The 16724-nt window shown below is 40.3% G+C and overlaps 1 protein-coding gene across 3 annotated transcripts; it reads left to right on the forward strand.

The window, feature by feature from the left end:
- The first annotated feature begins 1193 nt into the window (after positions 1 to 1193).
- Positions 1194 to 16694, forward strand: slc41a3 (solute carrier family 41 member 3). Of its 3 annotated transcripts, none has more exons than XM_088289502.1 (11): positions 1194 to 1335; positions 2402 to 2747; positions 7605 to 7712; positions 8164 to 8235; positions 8566 to 8710; positions 9387 to 9533; positions 9942 to 10086; positions 10223 to 10302; positions 10447 to 10581; positions 10979 to 11127; positions 12598 to 16694. In XM_088289502.1, the coding sequence occupies exons 2-11, from the start codon at positions 2436 to 2438 to the stop codon at positions 12766 to 12768; spliced, it is 1464 nt and encodes a 487-aa protein (XP_088145628.1). In that variant the 5' UTR covers positions 1194 to 1335; positions 2402 to 2435; the 3' UTR covers positions 12769 to 16694. The 3 variants fall into 3 exon arrangements, with proteins under 3 accessions (XP_088145628.1, XP_088145629.1, XP_088145631.1); XM_088289503.1 differs by having other exon boundaries at positions 1327 to 1441; XM_088289505.1 differs by lacking the exons at positions 1194 to 1335; positions 2402 to 2747 and adding an exon at positions 4019 to 5644.
- Positions 16695 to 16724: the final 30 nt, after the last annotated feature.

Genomic DNA, 16724 nt, shown 5'->3' on the forward strand with positions numbered 1-16724 from the left:
ATTTTAACAAAAAAAAATTATTTTCATCTTTCTCCATTAATGTCACACGTGACTCAACTGACTCACGTGACTTTCAAGGTTTAAATGCATTTCTTTCGGTATTGCGGTTCATCTGTACGGAAAATGGGAAAAAGGTCAAACAGTCATTTAAGAATTGCAGTTTGCTTACTTGGTTACAAAAACTGACCCTTGTTCTTTTTTCTTGCACTTGAAATATAGACAAAGTGCAAGTTATGTCGGCTGCTGTAATCAACCCGAGCAGAGATGGAATAGGACAGGAGGAAGGGGGTGGAGGTTTTTTTTTCCAAATCTGCCAATGCCATGAAATTCAAGACGGTGCCCCATCATGCATGCGCCCTACTTCGTGTATTGCATGTAGTACTCAAGGCACAGTTTAGGCTCAAGAAGAAATATGTTTGTAGACTCAATATAGACTGACATGTATGCTAAAAACAGTTAGACACTCTCTCTCTCTCTCTCTCTCTCTCACTCTCTCTCTCACTCTCTCTCTCACACACTCTCCCTCTCTCTCTCTGTGCATGGTGTAGTTATTCTTGGAAGCTTGTGGCTAGCTCAGCTACATGAACGTACATACTCTGAAGACAAAGGTAAGCACTATAAATTAAAGATCAACCTCTCTTTAATTTAGTTATTCCTACTCTGTGTGTTATAGCCTTGATATATGTCGCATTCTGGCAGGAGAGCAGAAGAGGTTTTTCAATGGCCCAATCAAATCACTGAGTCAGATGTTTGTGGCCCTGGGACAAACTTTTCTAGCCACAATTACTTAATGAGTACGTTCACTAAGCGTGAACACAATTGTTCATTGTTAGAATGGCAGGCATGTTTTTAACTCTTCATTTTACTTTCCAGTGCAAAATGCAACAACACTTCAAGCCAATGTGTACTCTTTTGATGACAATAAAAACACAACTGCCAAGAAAATGTTACTTTCTTCATTTACTGCTTTCATTTGATTTATTATTTGACTGATTTATACAATATTTGAGTTTCATAAACGTGTTATACGGAGTGTGAGCGTGTAATATTGAAAGTACATTACAACAGATGAGGGATTTACTCACGACAGCCACATGGGGGCAGCCTTTCATCTGATAACACTTACTCTTTTTTTCAGCCAATCAGAGACCGCCTACTTTTGCAGCTGTTTCCATAGGAGAGATATTCTGGCCTGTGCGCATGCCTACTTCCGGTTTACAGTCGACAGTCTTTCCCTAAATGCATCCCTTTTTTCCTTATTTTAATTCCCAATTTGATGGACACAGATAAATGACAGCTGTCTCACTGATTATCGGGACGTCTTGGCCGTTTGATGTGTGTATTCCTATATGTTATAATTTAGTTAAGAAAGCGAGATAGTGGTTGGCTGGTTGGTGGAGTTTGCATGATACTCCAGCTTTAACAAAACTTGTTTTTTTAGGTAAATACAGACTCTAAATTGCCCATAGCTGTGTTTATGTTTGTGAAATTGAATTGTTGTCTTTATGTGGCCTGCTGGGATTGACACACTGGTCACACTCCCGCTGGGTCTAGTTCGCCTCTCGCACCAAATCAGCCAGATCAAGCTGAGTCGCGACCTAAAAGCGGTATAGAAAATGTCTAGATGCACAACCATACGATGACCATATTGGGATTCGGTACAGCTACAGCAAAGAACTCCACTGAGTCAAATTGCTTATTAACCGACGAACCTCCTGCTCGAGTTAAATCCGTAATATTCAGCTATTCGTTGAGAAAACTGGAATCATTGTGAGTTCTAACCAATAAAATTCGTGGAACTGCATCTGTTCCAGGTTGGCAACGAAATTCAATTTTTTTGTGGAATAGGCACTAACTCGCTAAAATAATCTCTTCGTTTTATATGGCAGTTGTCTACATTAAGGTCCAAAATGAATTTTGGCCAGGCACACTGGGAGCTCACTCATTGGAAACATGAAGACAGACCACTATTAGCGCTCATATTTACAACTAGAGTGTGGACAATTTAGAGTTTTCATTTATCCTAAAATTCTTGTTTTTAAAATATAGGAAGAAGCCCATGCGAGCTTGTGGAAAACTCCTGCACCGGAGGGAAATGTGGTGCATACTCGCATAGTTCGGTCCAAATTAAAATAATTTATTGGAAAATCAAATGGTGCACAGTAATGCTAACTACCAAACAATTAATAAAAAGGAACACTTAATGTTCTGTGTGTAGTTAATTAATCGTCATTCAGTGCAGGTTGTCAACTACAAGAGTATTTTTCCGTCAGTGCATTGCTATTGATTTCCTCAACAGAGTGTAAAAAAGAGACTGCATTTGGCAAGGATAATCTTAATAGCACACAAGTGTAAAACACACCTTCTATAATCCCTAATCAAATATTTTTTATGTTCCTAGTTCAACGAGTGCCAGTACAATCAGTACAGACATCATGCCTGGCGAAGACAAAACCTCCCAACAAACTCGCCAGAGGAAAAAGAACAAAAAGTCCCGCTCCAAAGGGAAGAGCCCTGTTGCAGGTCCCAACGCAGGTCTTGCTGGTACCTTGGATGGAAAACATGAGCTGACCTTACCACCCGTCCTTCAGCCGCATCCTAAAAAGCCGTCGGAAGCGAGGCCCAAAGTAGCAGTAGCCAAAGTTGAAGAGGAGTCATCCCGAGCGATATGTCTGCAGGTTCTTTTTCCATACCTGCTGGCTGGAATGGGAATGGTGATGGCCGGGATGGTGCTGGATAATGTGCAGGTAAGTTCATTCAAAACATTAGATTCCTCATGAGCTCATTTAACATGAGATTATCACCTTATCTGAGCAGGTTCTGTCCTCATTACAAACCCCCTTTTGACCTGTTTTAAAAACAAAGTATAGTTCTGAACGCAAATCTAAAAGTCTTCGCAGAGGTCTGTACTGTTTGAGTGTTTGACCTTTGTGATGTCAAGCAGGTGTGTTTTTGTCTTTTCGGCAGCCTCTTTAGTTTGAATTTATGTGAAGCGGGTATTTTTCTGTACCTTTGAATGTGTGTGTGGTCCAATATACCCCTTATCTCCTCCCAGGGGTTCTGTTTACCACCGAGCATCAGACCTGTTGAAGGATGCTTTATGATGAGCTGATACGTGTCTCATTCCTCTTTCCCCTTCACTGATTAACACATTTTATCCACATTGGCTCACACTTTTTGTGCCATCAATTGCCCATCAGTGTCCTGTCTGTGAGTGATAATGGGTTTGGCTGAGCATGTCCTCCGGTGGATTTTAAAGGACACAAAATGATGGAGATGTTTTCCTAATTATTTACCGTATATTTTTCTGTGCAGTTGCAATATATATATATATATATATATATATATATATATATATATATATATATATATATATATATATAAATGGACGGCTGCACTACTTGGGTCAATTCACCTCAAAAGAATTGTGCTGTTTTATACAAAATTACCCATAGGTTTGTACAAAACAGCCCTATTCTTTGCAACCTCAAATTGTGTTATTTTGAACCCAACTACTTTGAAAGTGCTTATTTCAGGCAAAGGAAGCTTGGAACTGTATTGGTCACCCATTTGTATTGTATTATTGTATTGTATTGACTCCTTTTGGGAGAAGCAGAAATGGGAGAAGAGATTAGTTCATGCAAACAGTCTCAAAGTAATTTTAGTCATAGTAAGGTCAGCGTTTTATCTTGACATGGGAGCCCTACACTGTAAAAAAAATGTATGAACTGCAGATATAGAAAAAGAAGGAAATGGATGAAGGAAAGTGAGGGCACGATATTTGGGAGATTGATCCAAACAAAACAAGAAGGGATGCTGTTAAGTAGAAAGTTATGGTCAAAAGGAGTCAGGTTGTGAGAGAGTCTAGTGTCGAGAAAAAGCATGAGTGTTAGTGTGTGCCGGTAAGCTTGTTATTTCCTTCCTGGATGAGCATGACATGCAGGAAGAGACAGCTCCGCCTCTTTATGTGCTACGTCACAGCAGAGCGGTGCGGAGCAGAGAGAACAACATTACACTGATGCTGTACAACAGAGGAGGAACACTGGAGCCAGTCAGACACCAGCTGCTGCATTTTATTACAGGATCTTTTGGATCGCTTCTAAACAGCACGGACCTGTCTGCTTTTTCCCCCCGCTGATAGAGAGACACTGGATGGACAGCAGTAGAAACATTGCTTGCTCCAGACTCATCAGACTGATTGGACTGAATTGTTTTTTAAACTGTCAATATATTTTTTGTCAGTGAGGTGCCTGTGGTTCTGCTTAGGAGATCAAGGTTACTTTTGATTGGATCAAAATGAGGACGAAATACAAGGAAGACTATGTGGAAATCAGTGCTTTTGTCATTTCAACCTCTATTTTCATTTGAATAACTTTTGCTGTTGAAAAACTCGTCAATTCTAGTCATGTTAGGATTCGGCAGGAGTTGGTAGTACATGGAGGGCAGTGAGACGAATAATTGTGAGTTTGTGACCAATAGCAGAGGAATACTGTTGAAGCAAGTGGTGCTGATAAATGGAGCATCACTGCTGACTCACTACTGGGTCACATGGGGCCACGCATCATTTTATGGCAGTTAGAAAACAAATAGTTACTTTCAACTTGCTATCCTTGAAAATGGCACATAAGCACAGGCTTACAATTTTTTACTCATCACTTGAATCTAGTGCTCGAAGTTCTAAAAAACAAAACTAAAACTGACGTCAGAACTTAAACTAAATGTACATATCAAATGTAAATTAAATAAATGTCAATTCAACCTTGTCACATATCACTTTTATGTAATAGTGGAATTTATTTTTTTGATACCTCAAATTATCCTTTAACAACTTTTTCATCACTTTTGAATGAAAGGTAACGTTTCACTCATCCCATAAAGGTAACTTTACAAGTTATGTATTACTAGCCCTAAACTGTAGTAGTTATTTTACCTGAAAACACAAAACATCATGCTGCAATTTATAGCATTTAACCTACACACGTCTTTGGTTTATTTCTTAAATGAAATCACAAACTAAAACGTAATGGTGAATAAAGCAGTCGCTGTAAATTGAATTGACCTCAAACGGTAAGGTAACATCATGGATGAAATCTTTTTCATCTGCTTAGGTTAGGCTCGTTGTTTAAAATTGTTGCTTGCACTTGTCAGTCAAATGCCCAGCCCATTTATTTGGAGACCTTGAATTTATTTATTTATTTATTTATTTTCCATAACTGTTGCTTCATTTCGTGTAAGCTTCTCCCTGAATCGAGGTAAAGCCTGCTGCTATTTTTGGACTTTTTATAATGTAGTACTTTATTTATGGATGAACCGTTGGCACGTGAGAGCTGATAAGATACATTGTTTTTCTTGATTTTCTTTCTTGCCTCCACTGCCTCAACACACAATTTCTCAAACATTTCCTGGGATAGCGCGACTACATTAAACTTGGATAACCCCTTCACACAACATGGCTGTGACTCATCTGGAGCTGGAGCTTTGCTACCAGGGGAACAAGTTACGTAGTGTGACATGGAAGCTGACACACTCGGAACATGGTTTTCTACCTGAGCGCTCTTGGCTCATTGCGCTGCAGGTATTGGTGCCATTCCTGGTGTCAGGACTCGGATTGGTCTTCGCTGGTGTCGTCATGGATCTGATACAAGTATGCAAATCTGTCTGATGATGTAAATGTTGGATTGAGTTCTCACTGACAAATGAATATACAGTCCACCCGGATTTTTGAGATTGTCAAATTGTGCAAAAACTGTTTACAGTATTTCCCAATGAAGGCGTTTCAGATCCCCAAAATATTACCAAAAATTAATTTCATAGAGAGAAAATATAGTTTTACATACATAAAATGTGACAATTACATATACTGTGTAAATCTGCCGTGGGCAAACTACGGCCCGGGGGCCACATGCGGCCCATGAAATGTTTTAATCCGGCTCCTGAATTTGAAAAAAAATTAAATGAATAAATCTTGTTAATGTTTTATTTAAATACTGTATTTTTTTAAAGACATTTTTATTGGCACACTAAACAACCACTGTGCTGGCACATGGTACAACAGAGACAGGCTAGCTCTTTAGGTCAGTGCTTCTCAAATAGTGGGGCGGGGAACAAGATTTTTTCCCCTGCCGTACTACAATAAAGTGTAATTGCACATCCACTCCAGTAGTTGGCAGCGGCGCTCTCCTTGCCCTTTGTGCGCAGCGAGTATTAACTGTACGGTGTCGGTTTGTTTCGCTACAAAAATGCTATTATTTATAGTTGCGGCGGAGAGGGTGGTGGCGGGGCGCGGATTGTTTTCTTCTTTCTAGGGCAGGGGGCGTAATAAAAGAATAATTGAGAAGCACTGCTTTAGGTCAAGGAACGGCTGTCTACTTCCACCTCAGAGAGAAGAAACACTCTTTGGAGGACAAAATTCTGAATTTTAGAGAGATTCTCCTGTCCTAAAAAAAATAAATAAATACAATTACAGTACTCGATTCTCATCATAGTCGCTTAAGGAAACTATGTCCTTCCCAATCTTAATGTGAATAGTAAATACTGTTTTAGAAGCGTTGCCTTAGAGAAAATGTTTTATCTCATGGGAACTAATTACTATAAGTGTTAATCACTTTGTCCTCAAACGTCCATCAATCCATTTGTAATGTCTGTGCTGATAATATAGTATTGATACTGGGAAGGTCTGCCAAGATGTACCAGACGTTTTTTTTTCTGCTGGGTGTCTAGAGCAAAACTGAGTTGAATCACTGGCTTCTTGCCCAACACAGCAGCATCAGATTCAGGAGGAGCCGTACTGCTGCAGAAAGGGGCCGTCTCTCAATATAACCGCACAGTATGACAGGGGCTGCCTGAATCCGCTCGTCCCCACCCTTTGTGTGATGTGAATATTCCAACCTTCATTCTTTTATGATAACAACATCTAAGAAAAAGTAGTGGGCTTGAATAAAAGACAACTAAAAATATCATTCCCCACTTTCCGCATTTCGTTGACGTGAAGAATTTGTCGAACCTGATGACTACAAATTGCATCATTCAAGATAAAGAATGTTACTTTAAAGAAGAAACGAAATCAACTGCCAAGCACGCTTGTATTTCTTTTGGCATTGGCAGAGTCGGGTTCCTTGAAAATAGCTGAACTTTTTTCAGTTTATCATGTATGTCTACGACAGAACATTCACATTTTCATTTCACTGCACATCTTTGCTTGCCTCTTCCCGCCAAGCCTTTTCTCTATATCGCTTCTCTCTTGGCAGCTGTGCTGTTCCGTTCAATGAATCTATTTCAAGAGCTAAACCCCATGAACCTGCCAAGTAGACTTGCAGTCAGACGAACGAGGTGAACTCCAAACTGTACATCCTTCGCACCCAGTGAACCTTTGCCGTCACACAGTGACCAAAGACGTGAAATCAGGCTAGTAGGTTAGTCTAGAATATGCGATGCACTTATTTAACACATCAGCAAGGCAGGAGGTTCATAGGGTACATATTTAGAGATGAACATATTCTCCTCTATGAATTAAAAATTGTTCAATTTTTCATAAAAATCTTAGGTTATTGTTCAATCCCCTTGTAATGATCTTAATAGTTTTCATTTTCTTGTGTGTGTTTCAGCACTGGGATGTGTTCAAGGTAATCACAGAGGTGTTTATTCTCGTACCTGCACTGGTTGGGCTCAAAGGAAACCTGGAGATGACCCTGGCTGCTCGCCTCTCCACTGCGGTGAGATAATATGAGAATATTAGTGAATAAGCTACGTTTCGTATTGTGACTGCTTCCTAAGAATCTCATTTGCGCCACGGTCTGTTCCCCAGAGGAATTTAAAAATGAACGCATGGGTGGCCAATCAATAAATACGTGTTTTGCAATACAGGCCTCTGTCAAGGCCAAACAATTCTAATTTGCATTAGATTTTTTCGTCTAAATTGGCTTATTTGAAATGTTTGTGTTGTCAAGGACTTGACTTGGTTTTATACAACAGCTTCATATTGTATCCATTTACTGCAATATAAAATCTGTCAGGAAAGTAAGGCCTTGAACGAAACGTTTGATTGGATTTACCCTTCTAAATACTGTATTAATTGTGACACAAATAAAAAAATCTGCCCATTCGTTTCTGTACCGCATTCAATTCAATTAATTCTGGCTGAATGTGGTGTCACTAAATCTTTAGGCCAACACAGGACAAATGGACGACCCAAAAAAGCAATGGACCATGGTGTGCTGCAATCTTGCACTAATACAGGTAAGGTGTGCCTCGACTGGTCAGTTAAGTAAAAAGATGAATTTTTTGACAGATTTTGACACTTGCAAAAAATACAATAACACCTTTTTACACACATCTTTTCATCAATTCTCTGTATCTGTAGTGTTTAGGGGCTGCAGGCCAAAACGTCTAACTACTGAATTGCTAGTATTTTAACAAGGGATACCACTTTTTTTCTGACCAATAAACATAGGGGTCTCAAATCTTGACTACTCACTGATACCAATACCTGGTATCAATACTCGCCCATCCCTAATTTCAACCATAAATGTCCTTATTAATGCTCATGTCATTGTGCACTCTCCACAGGTTCAAGCGACTGTAGTTGGCTTCCTTGCAGCTGTTGCGGCTGTGTGTTTAGGAGCAATTTCCAGAGGGGGAATTGAATTTGACCAGGCAGCTGTTCTGTGCGCTAGTAGCATCGTCACCGCGTTTGTGGCTGCTCTCTCCTTAGGTCTGTGATCGAGAACCCGCTCACACATGTTTCAGGATATCAGCCTTTGTGGATTTGTTGTTTTGATTTGTTTTGTCCATACATGGAAGTCATGTCATCAAACTAGCAATGTGACTGGATTTCCCCCTAATTAAAATCTGACAAAATGCAACGTTTGCTTGGAAAGGCCACTTTACCCAGCAAATATTTAGGAAATCAGTTTAAGTGTTCTGAAGAGATTTAGCTTTTTGTGTGAGTATTATATTGCCTATTGAAAATCTGGTCAAAAAAGCACCTTCTCATTAGATTAAACAGTGTAACCATGCACAGCATTACATGAAGGCTAGGGGGTGCTATAACCACGTCAGAAATGTGTTTAGTCCCCCCATTTAGTGAAGTATCACTTTATAACAAGTTATTTTGGTCATAAAGTCAGTCTAAAAATGGTCTTAAAGGGGAAGACTAGTCAAAGATTTTCTGTACTAGAAAATGTTCTACGCGCCCCTATTAGTCTAAAAAGATAGTAAGAAAGTAATTAAGACTGGTCCACCTGTTGTTTCCTTGAGACCTGCAGCTTTGTAAGTTTCAGACACACCATGTTCATATTTTTCAGCAAGAAGAAGTTTGAATTATTCTTTAACATTTGGTCGTACTTGCATTTACCTCATGTTTCTGTCTCATTTCTTCTCCTTCACAGGCTTGTTGATGATTGGAGTGATCATCGGGTCCAGGAAAGTAGGAATCAACCCGGATAACGTGGCCACCCCGATAGCTGCCAGTTTGGGTGATTTGATCACCCTATCCCTGCTGGCTGGCGTCAGCAGCACCCTTTATGAACATATTGGTGAGTTAACCTACAGCAAAATGGAAAGATGCACACATTTGATTGTTTTCCATGTGTACATTTCCCCCACAAAATACAAATAAAAAATATGGACATTTCCTTGATAAATTAACTTGAAGTCAACTCAAAAACTGAAAAGTTAAAAATGTAAAAATACATACAGTATGTATGCATAATTAAACCCTGTCGGGATGTTGAAATGGTGCGTGGTGAACAAAAAAGACTAGATGATAAGATGATTTAACTGTTGATAAGAAGTCAATTGAGAATACGCTGACCATCATGAAAACTCTTGGCATCGGTATGATCACTATCAGCACTGTACTTTTTTATTTTGTGTACATTTTGTATATTGTATTGTTACATATTAAGTACAGTATTTATTTATCAGTTTTCTTTGGTCCACAGAGACATGGTACCTCTCCCCTCTGGTGTGTCTGGTCTTCCTGGCTCTAATCCCACTCTGGGTTGTGGTGGCCCGGCAGAACGCTCAGAGTAGGGAGGTTCTCTGTTCAGGGTGGCAGCCTGTTTTAGTTGCCATGTGTATTAGCAGGTACGTATATAGAAACACAGTCAATGTTAATTTATTATCACTTTTAAAAAGCAAAAATGTTATCGTCGACTATTTTTGGATTTGATCCCTTGTTTTTTTTGTTTTTTTAATCTCTTGACATTATGTGTGTTTCCAGCCTTGGAGGTGTGATACTGGACAAGACGGTCAGTAATCCCAGTTTTGACGGGATGGCTGTTTTCACACCAGTTATCAATGGTAAGATAAGTGAGAGGAGTATTTAACTGAAGTTATCTGAAGTTTTCAGCAAGCATCTTCTGACATGCATGTATTCAGTTTTGGCAAAAGTATCATATATTCTGGTGAACTGTATTAATTGCTTGTCAATCTTGACTGAATTAGGAGTTGGTGGCAATTTAGTAGCCATCCAGGCCAGCAGACTCTCAACCTACCTCCACCTCTGGAGCATCCCAGGAGTGTTACCATACAAGATGAGGCAGCATTGGCCCAATCCCTACATGACTTTCTTTTCCTCAGGTAACACTGTCGAGATGTGATGGCATATCTGTAGTTAACATTTGTAAGCAGCCGACTTGTTCATTCTAAAGATAACAATGCCTGAGGCTGAGTGGTATTTCAGGGTCTTTACAGCTCAGTGTTTTATTTTTACTGACTATAGCTATTTGATCCACTGTCACCACTCTCCTGAGTACCAGTTTTATCTGTAGTAAGCAATTGTGTTTGGGGGGGAAAGAATCTGAAAATATGCCAGTCAGTGTGAAGAACCATCTAAAATGAGGTTGAGCACCCAGCAGGGTGTTATCACTCAACAGCGAAGCCTAAAAAAATAACAGGGTGGACAAAATCACATATGGCTGAGTCAAAGTTAAATTCAAGCGAGAATAAATGTGATTGTGTCTCTTAAACCCCGCAGGTTTAAACTCCAAGTCAGCACGAGTGCTGCTGATGCTGGTCATGCCCGGTCATGTGGTCTTCCTCTATGCCATCTCTCTGTTGCAAGGAGATGAAGTGGCAATCACTTTAACCTTTGCTGCTTGCTACCTGTGTGCTGCTTTGCTGCAGGTATGTTCGCATTCACGGTACACACTGTGGATATATACTCTTACTCCATAACAGAAAAGCACGATTGTATAGTGGTTTCTCAGTTTGGCCTTTCCGTGTGGAGTGTCATACAGTTTAGATGAATTGAAAACTCGAAATTTCCCATTGGCCTGGATGGGTGCTAGTGATTATTTGTTAATCTTCCATTGATATTTTTTTTTGCGCCATCTGTTGATTCTTTAAGAGTACAATGATTACAACAGAATTTTTATTTTAAATTCTAAATGATACTTGTGTTCGTCGGCAAACTTGTTTGGTCTTATAATTGCACCCTCTGCTGCTTGATTCACATACTGAAACCAATTGCGCCTCCATTGTACGGAAACTTGGCAGTTTTTTTTTTTTTTTGGTCACAATGTGGTAGTGCCAACGTGTGATACAGTTCTGTCTATAGACACCATTCCAAGCTTATAAACAAAGATGACGTCATCGGAATGAGCGCAAATTGTTGGTGCAGAATGGCGGGGGTGATACTATAGTCACAAGAAATTAACTGGAAAGCATTGTCAAAACTAAAAAAAAAATAAATAAAAAAAAAAGCTCACATTACCAGATGCAAAGCGACTTTATGATCCTTATGAGTGTGCGTACGACATTTTAAAGTGGCCCAATGTCCAATATTAATCAGTACGAAGTGGAGACTTGCAGTGTTTACACAACAGAGAAACTGCAAGCTTACAAGTTTTTGAATGCTTACAAATATGTAACGTGTGGGCATGTACAGACTATAAAACATCTGATTCAGAGTTTTATGTTTTGAGAGGTGTGAACGGACATCTGATTTATCCCGGTGCACGGCCCGCTGCTTCCCCTCTTCATTCAAGGTTAGGCGACACAAATTTTGGCAGCGTATATTATTCTTCTTCATCCAACTAATTTGATGAAACGTCGTCAGCATGTCCCCAAATATCTCGAAATTAGGTGTGATAGATCGATATAAAAAAGCGAGCTAGCTTTCAATTCTTTTTTTTTCTTGATTTTCACACCCATACACACAACAACTAGACCCATTGATGTTTTTAAAATTGCTCCAAAACTACATAGCTTTTGATGACGTAGAACGCAAAGGGGTCTACTTTTCGTTGGCAGTACAAAACCAAAAATAGAATGGTCGTTTTTGTTATTTGTTTCTTAAGGTATTGCAAAAAAATATATGTAATTGTATATATTCACAGCCATTTCAGGGTGAATGCAATTCTCAAATATGTCACTCAGGACGGTGGGGGTGTCATGTCGCCATTCTGGCAGAATTCCCCAACACGCAGGCACCGTCCTGCCTCTCTCTGTGTTACAGCTCCAATACTCCCACCAAAGCTCGAAAATTGCAGGGTCGACTTCACGCCCACTCTTTATTGGTGCCCTGGTTCTGACATTTCAATCCATATTTCGATGGTTTATTTCTTCCTTAGCTCTGTGTTCTCCTTGCTCCAGGTGGCTATCTTACTTTATGCGGCCGACCTGATTGTTCGTATGATGTGGCGACGTTCGCTGGACCCTGACAACTTCTCCATCCCGTACCTGACAGCCCTGGGAGACCTGCTGGGTACCGGCTTTCTGGCCCTGTGCTATCATGTGTCATTGGTTCACAGTCAGCAGCTGTGAATCAGCTTTTCTTTTTTGTTTCCTACCGTGATATTCTAATACACACATATGGACAATACAGTAAGGAATATTTCTTGGACCTAAACACAGAAGGAAATGCTACACAGGTGATATGACATGAGATGACAGTAAATATGTGATCTGTGCAGTATTTCCATCTGTGTTTGTGCTGTAAATAATATTTATTTACAGCACATCTATCACTCATGGAAATGGGGCATACCTGAATTTCAAATTGTAGAGTGCCGTGCTTTCTCATGCATTCTCAAACACTCTTCCTCCACTTTAATTTTGCTTTGACCAGAAATGACTTAAGGTGAAGTGGTGGGGCTTTCTGCTCAACACTACTGCTGAGTTCCATGCGTGTGACCACATGACAGCACATCAACTGTTAGTATGACTCCATCAACCAGGTACATACGAACATTTGATTGAAACTCACTATACAGCTCATTACTGCTCGAGGTCAGACCATGTTGCCGGCTCGAATCCTTTTTTAATGTTATTTATTTGTGAAAATATTTTAAAACAAGGGATTTGTGATGTTTTATTGTCAGTCCTGTTTTTAATGTTTGTTGCATGTTGCGTTCACCAGAGAGCACTGTGACTGCCCTCTTGAATCAGAAATCAGAATCAGAAATCCCTTTATTGTCATTGTACTCAAGTGTGCAACGAGATTAGAGAGCTCCCCTCTCCAGTGCAATGCAACAATAATTCAGATAAATATATAAATTAGATAAATAAGAGAATAGTTAGTGCAATGGAAAATAGTACTGAATAGGGTATATAAAAACACATCACATTGCTGTTCTGCAAGGTAAGGGTGGTCGTGTGTGTGTGTGAGAGTTTAGAATGGAGATGGCTCTTGGGAAGAAACTGTTTCTCAGTCTATTGGTCCTTGATTTGATGCACCTGTAGCGCCTGCCAGAGGGCAACAGGTCGAACAGGTGTGAGTTTGGGTGGGTATTGTCTTTGACGATATTGAGAGCCCTGCTGAGGCACCGGGCGGTGTAGATGTCCGACAGTGAGGGGAGAGGGCAGCCAATAATCCTTTGCGCTGTTTTGACCGTCCTCTGGAGCCTCACTCTGTCCGCCTCAGTGCAGCCGCTGTACCAGGTGGAGACACAGTACGTCAGCAGGCTCTCGATGGACGAGTGGTAGAAGGCCAACAGCAGTTTCCTGTCCAGGTTGAATTTCCTGAGTACACTCAGGAAGTGCAGACGCTGGTGGACCTTCTTTCCCACTGCTGTGGTGTTGTGTGTCCAAGAAAGGTCATCGGAGATCTGTACTCCCAGGAACTTGAACGTGTGGACCCTCTCCACACACACGCCTTCGATGCAGAGGGGGGGCGGCACCGTCTTGTTCCTCCTGAAGTCGATGACGATCTCCTTTGTTTTTGCAATGTTGAGTTGCAGTCTGTTGTCCTCGCACCAAGCCGTCAGTCTCTGGACCTCCTCTCTGTCACCTTCCGAGATCAGACCGACCACTGTCGTGTCGTCAGCAAACTTGACAATGGTGTTGTTACCGTGGGCCGGGCTGCAGTCGTAGGTGTAGAGGGCGTACAGGAGAGGGCTCAGCACGCATCCTTGAGGGGAACCGGTGCTCAGCGTACGGGTGGAAGACGTGTAGGGGCCGAGCAACATAGCAGTTGAGACAATCATAAACCAAACTTCATCAAGTTGTTAGCCTGCTTTTCAATCCACAAAGACATCAGCCATCCTGTCATATCTCATATGCTCAATAGCACACTTGAAATTGCATTCATTTGTAAAGCAGCAAATCCAGCAAGTAAGAACTAGTTAACGTTATGCTAAAGTCTTGCGAAAAAAGGATGAAAGATAAATATAGCACACTCACTCGTATATTTTACATATGCAGTAAAACGTCTTATTTTCCTCAGGGTTTGTACCAGAAATTCATCTTGAAGGTTTTAATATTCAGGTAGGATTAGACACAGACATTCTCAAATCACTCAATGTTGTATAGCCGTGTTGTGTTCGATATCGAAAAGTGGTTTGGCTAGGTTCTAATTAACCGCCCAAAAACATACACATCTCAAAAATGCACACCCAGGTTTTTATTCACTCAGTTAGCTCAGCTCCTGCCAAATATAGCAATGTTTTTTGATCTACATTTAACAAATAATGCAGCCATTTTGCTAATACAAACGCTATTTATTATGATCGCAGCAGCACTTCCTGACATCAGAAAGAACATTGACTAGCAAACCGATCAAACCAACAAAATCTATTTAAAGAAATTCCATGAAAAAAAATTAAACAATTAAAAAATAAACAATTATAATAGAAAATGGCTGGCTAAGTGTCCGTCTGCTGTCAAGAAACGACTGCATACTGTGATGACAAGACGCTAAGAAATACAGCCAGTGCAAAATTACCCCTAAAAAACACCAGACTGCATACTGTAATTGCACTTCTGAATGTTATCGTCAGTCTACCAACCATGTGAATCTCAAATACCATATTTCCTCAAATGGTGGCCTCTGCGCAGATAGACAACTTCCCTCACTCAACTGGCGTGCACGCCAATTTAACGTGTTAAATTTCCCAGCCCCAATACACACGCACACACACACACACACACGCACATTCTTTGCCGGAGTTTAAATGTCCGACTACTGTAACCACGGCTGCCCGCGTGGATACGCCCACATGTATTACATATGTATGGCATTAAGGGCCTTATCACTTATTGTATGGTACGTTGTCACCTCAGCTTGCACATCTGTCTTATGTGCTCACAAAAAAGTGTGTTATCAAAATGTGATGTGTTTAGCAAATTTGTGGCCTTTTGTGTTTATATTTGAAAAAAAACAAAATATGTGCTGGTAATTATTTTGGGACAGCGGCTTGTGGGAAACCCAGATTTCACCCTTTTTGCCATCACTGTGAGGTGTTGAGTCATTAGATGGCTGAAATAGTGGGAACAGTAGCGAGACGACTAATGAGAAATAATGGGCATTTTTATTTGTCCTTTCCACCATATGACATAGTATATCGGTTTTACTTAACAAGTCGTCATTTATTCTTTAACACTTCTCATTTGATCCTTTTAAAAATAACACGTTTTGAAGCTTATGTTCACACTCTAATGTAGTCATTAAGTGTTGTCCGTTACTGGGAGTTTTGTCTTTGTAACAGTGCAACATCGATGTGTCTCTTTTTGGAGCAAAAAAAATTAAAAATTCAAGTCTCTTCATACTTAGATGTGTTGTTAATAGGACCTGAAAAACAGATTTGCATCGAATGCTCTCAGAGCATACTTTGACAGCACTTCAATCCACTATTCTCCAAATAAATAGTTTCTGCCTTGTAATTGTTTACTGTAGATGGTCCTGACCTTTTAGAGCGAGAGCTCTTATTAGAATTGCCATTGGTTTCATAAGTGGTTAATTACAAAGACAATAAGTTTGTGATTTTCCAAGAAGTACAGAGAAAGAGAGAGTTGATCCTCAAACCATCAAAGACAAACTTTAATGGACTGGTGAGACACCAATTAACCTTTACAAAAGTGGTGGAAAGACTAAAGTTTGGAGAAAGTAAGAATGGAAATGGAGTGTGTCGGAGGTGTGATATTTTGGGCTTTCCTGGCGTCTTGGCGTTGGCTCATTAATAAAAACAGTTCACCTGGGCAATACGTTAAAAGTTGTAGACTGGCAGTCTCCAAACTTGAACTCTATACAACATCAACTACATAACTACAGTTGAAAGAGGCTGATCCATCCATTTTATGAGCACTAGGAGTAAAACCACGCAGGCACGGGGAGAACATGTAAACTCCACACAGGAAGGCCGGAGCTGGCATCGAACCCTGCACCTCTATACTGTGAGGCCATCGTGCTAACCAGTCGGGAACGGTGTGGCAAAATTAAATGTCACTGAATAGAAATAAAAGCTGAAATGAAATCTTTGATCTCGTGTTGAACTTTTTATGTG

Source organism: Idiotropiscis lumnitzeri, chromosome 3 (genome assembly GCF_059441095.1).
Source record: "Idiotropiscis lumnitzeri isolate Australia: NSW breed Sydney's pygmy pipehorse chromosome 3, RoL_Ilum_1.0, whole genome shotgun sequence".
Lineage (NCBI taxonomy): Eukaryota > Metazoa > Chordata > Actinopteri > Syngnathiformes > Syngnathidae > Idiotropiscis > Idiotropiscis lumnitzeri.

Bases quoted from the DNA above. Each gene is read 5' to 3' on its own strand.
- slc41a3 (XM_088289502.1), top strand. From the start codon at position 2,436: ATGCCTGGCGAAGACAAAACCTCCCAACAAACTCGCCAGAGGAAAAAG. The intron at 7,713-8,163 runs GTGAGATAATAT...CTAAATCTTTAG, and splicing joins CTGCTCGCCTCTCCACTGCG to GCCAACACAGGACAAATGGA. The intron at 8,711-9,386 runs GTCTGTGATCGA...TCTCCTTCACAG, and splicing joins TGTGGCTGCTCTCTCCTTAG to GCTTGTTGATGATTGGAGTG.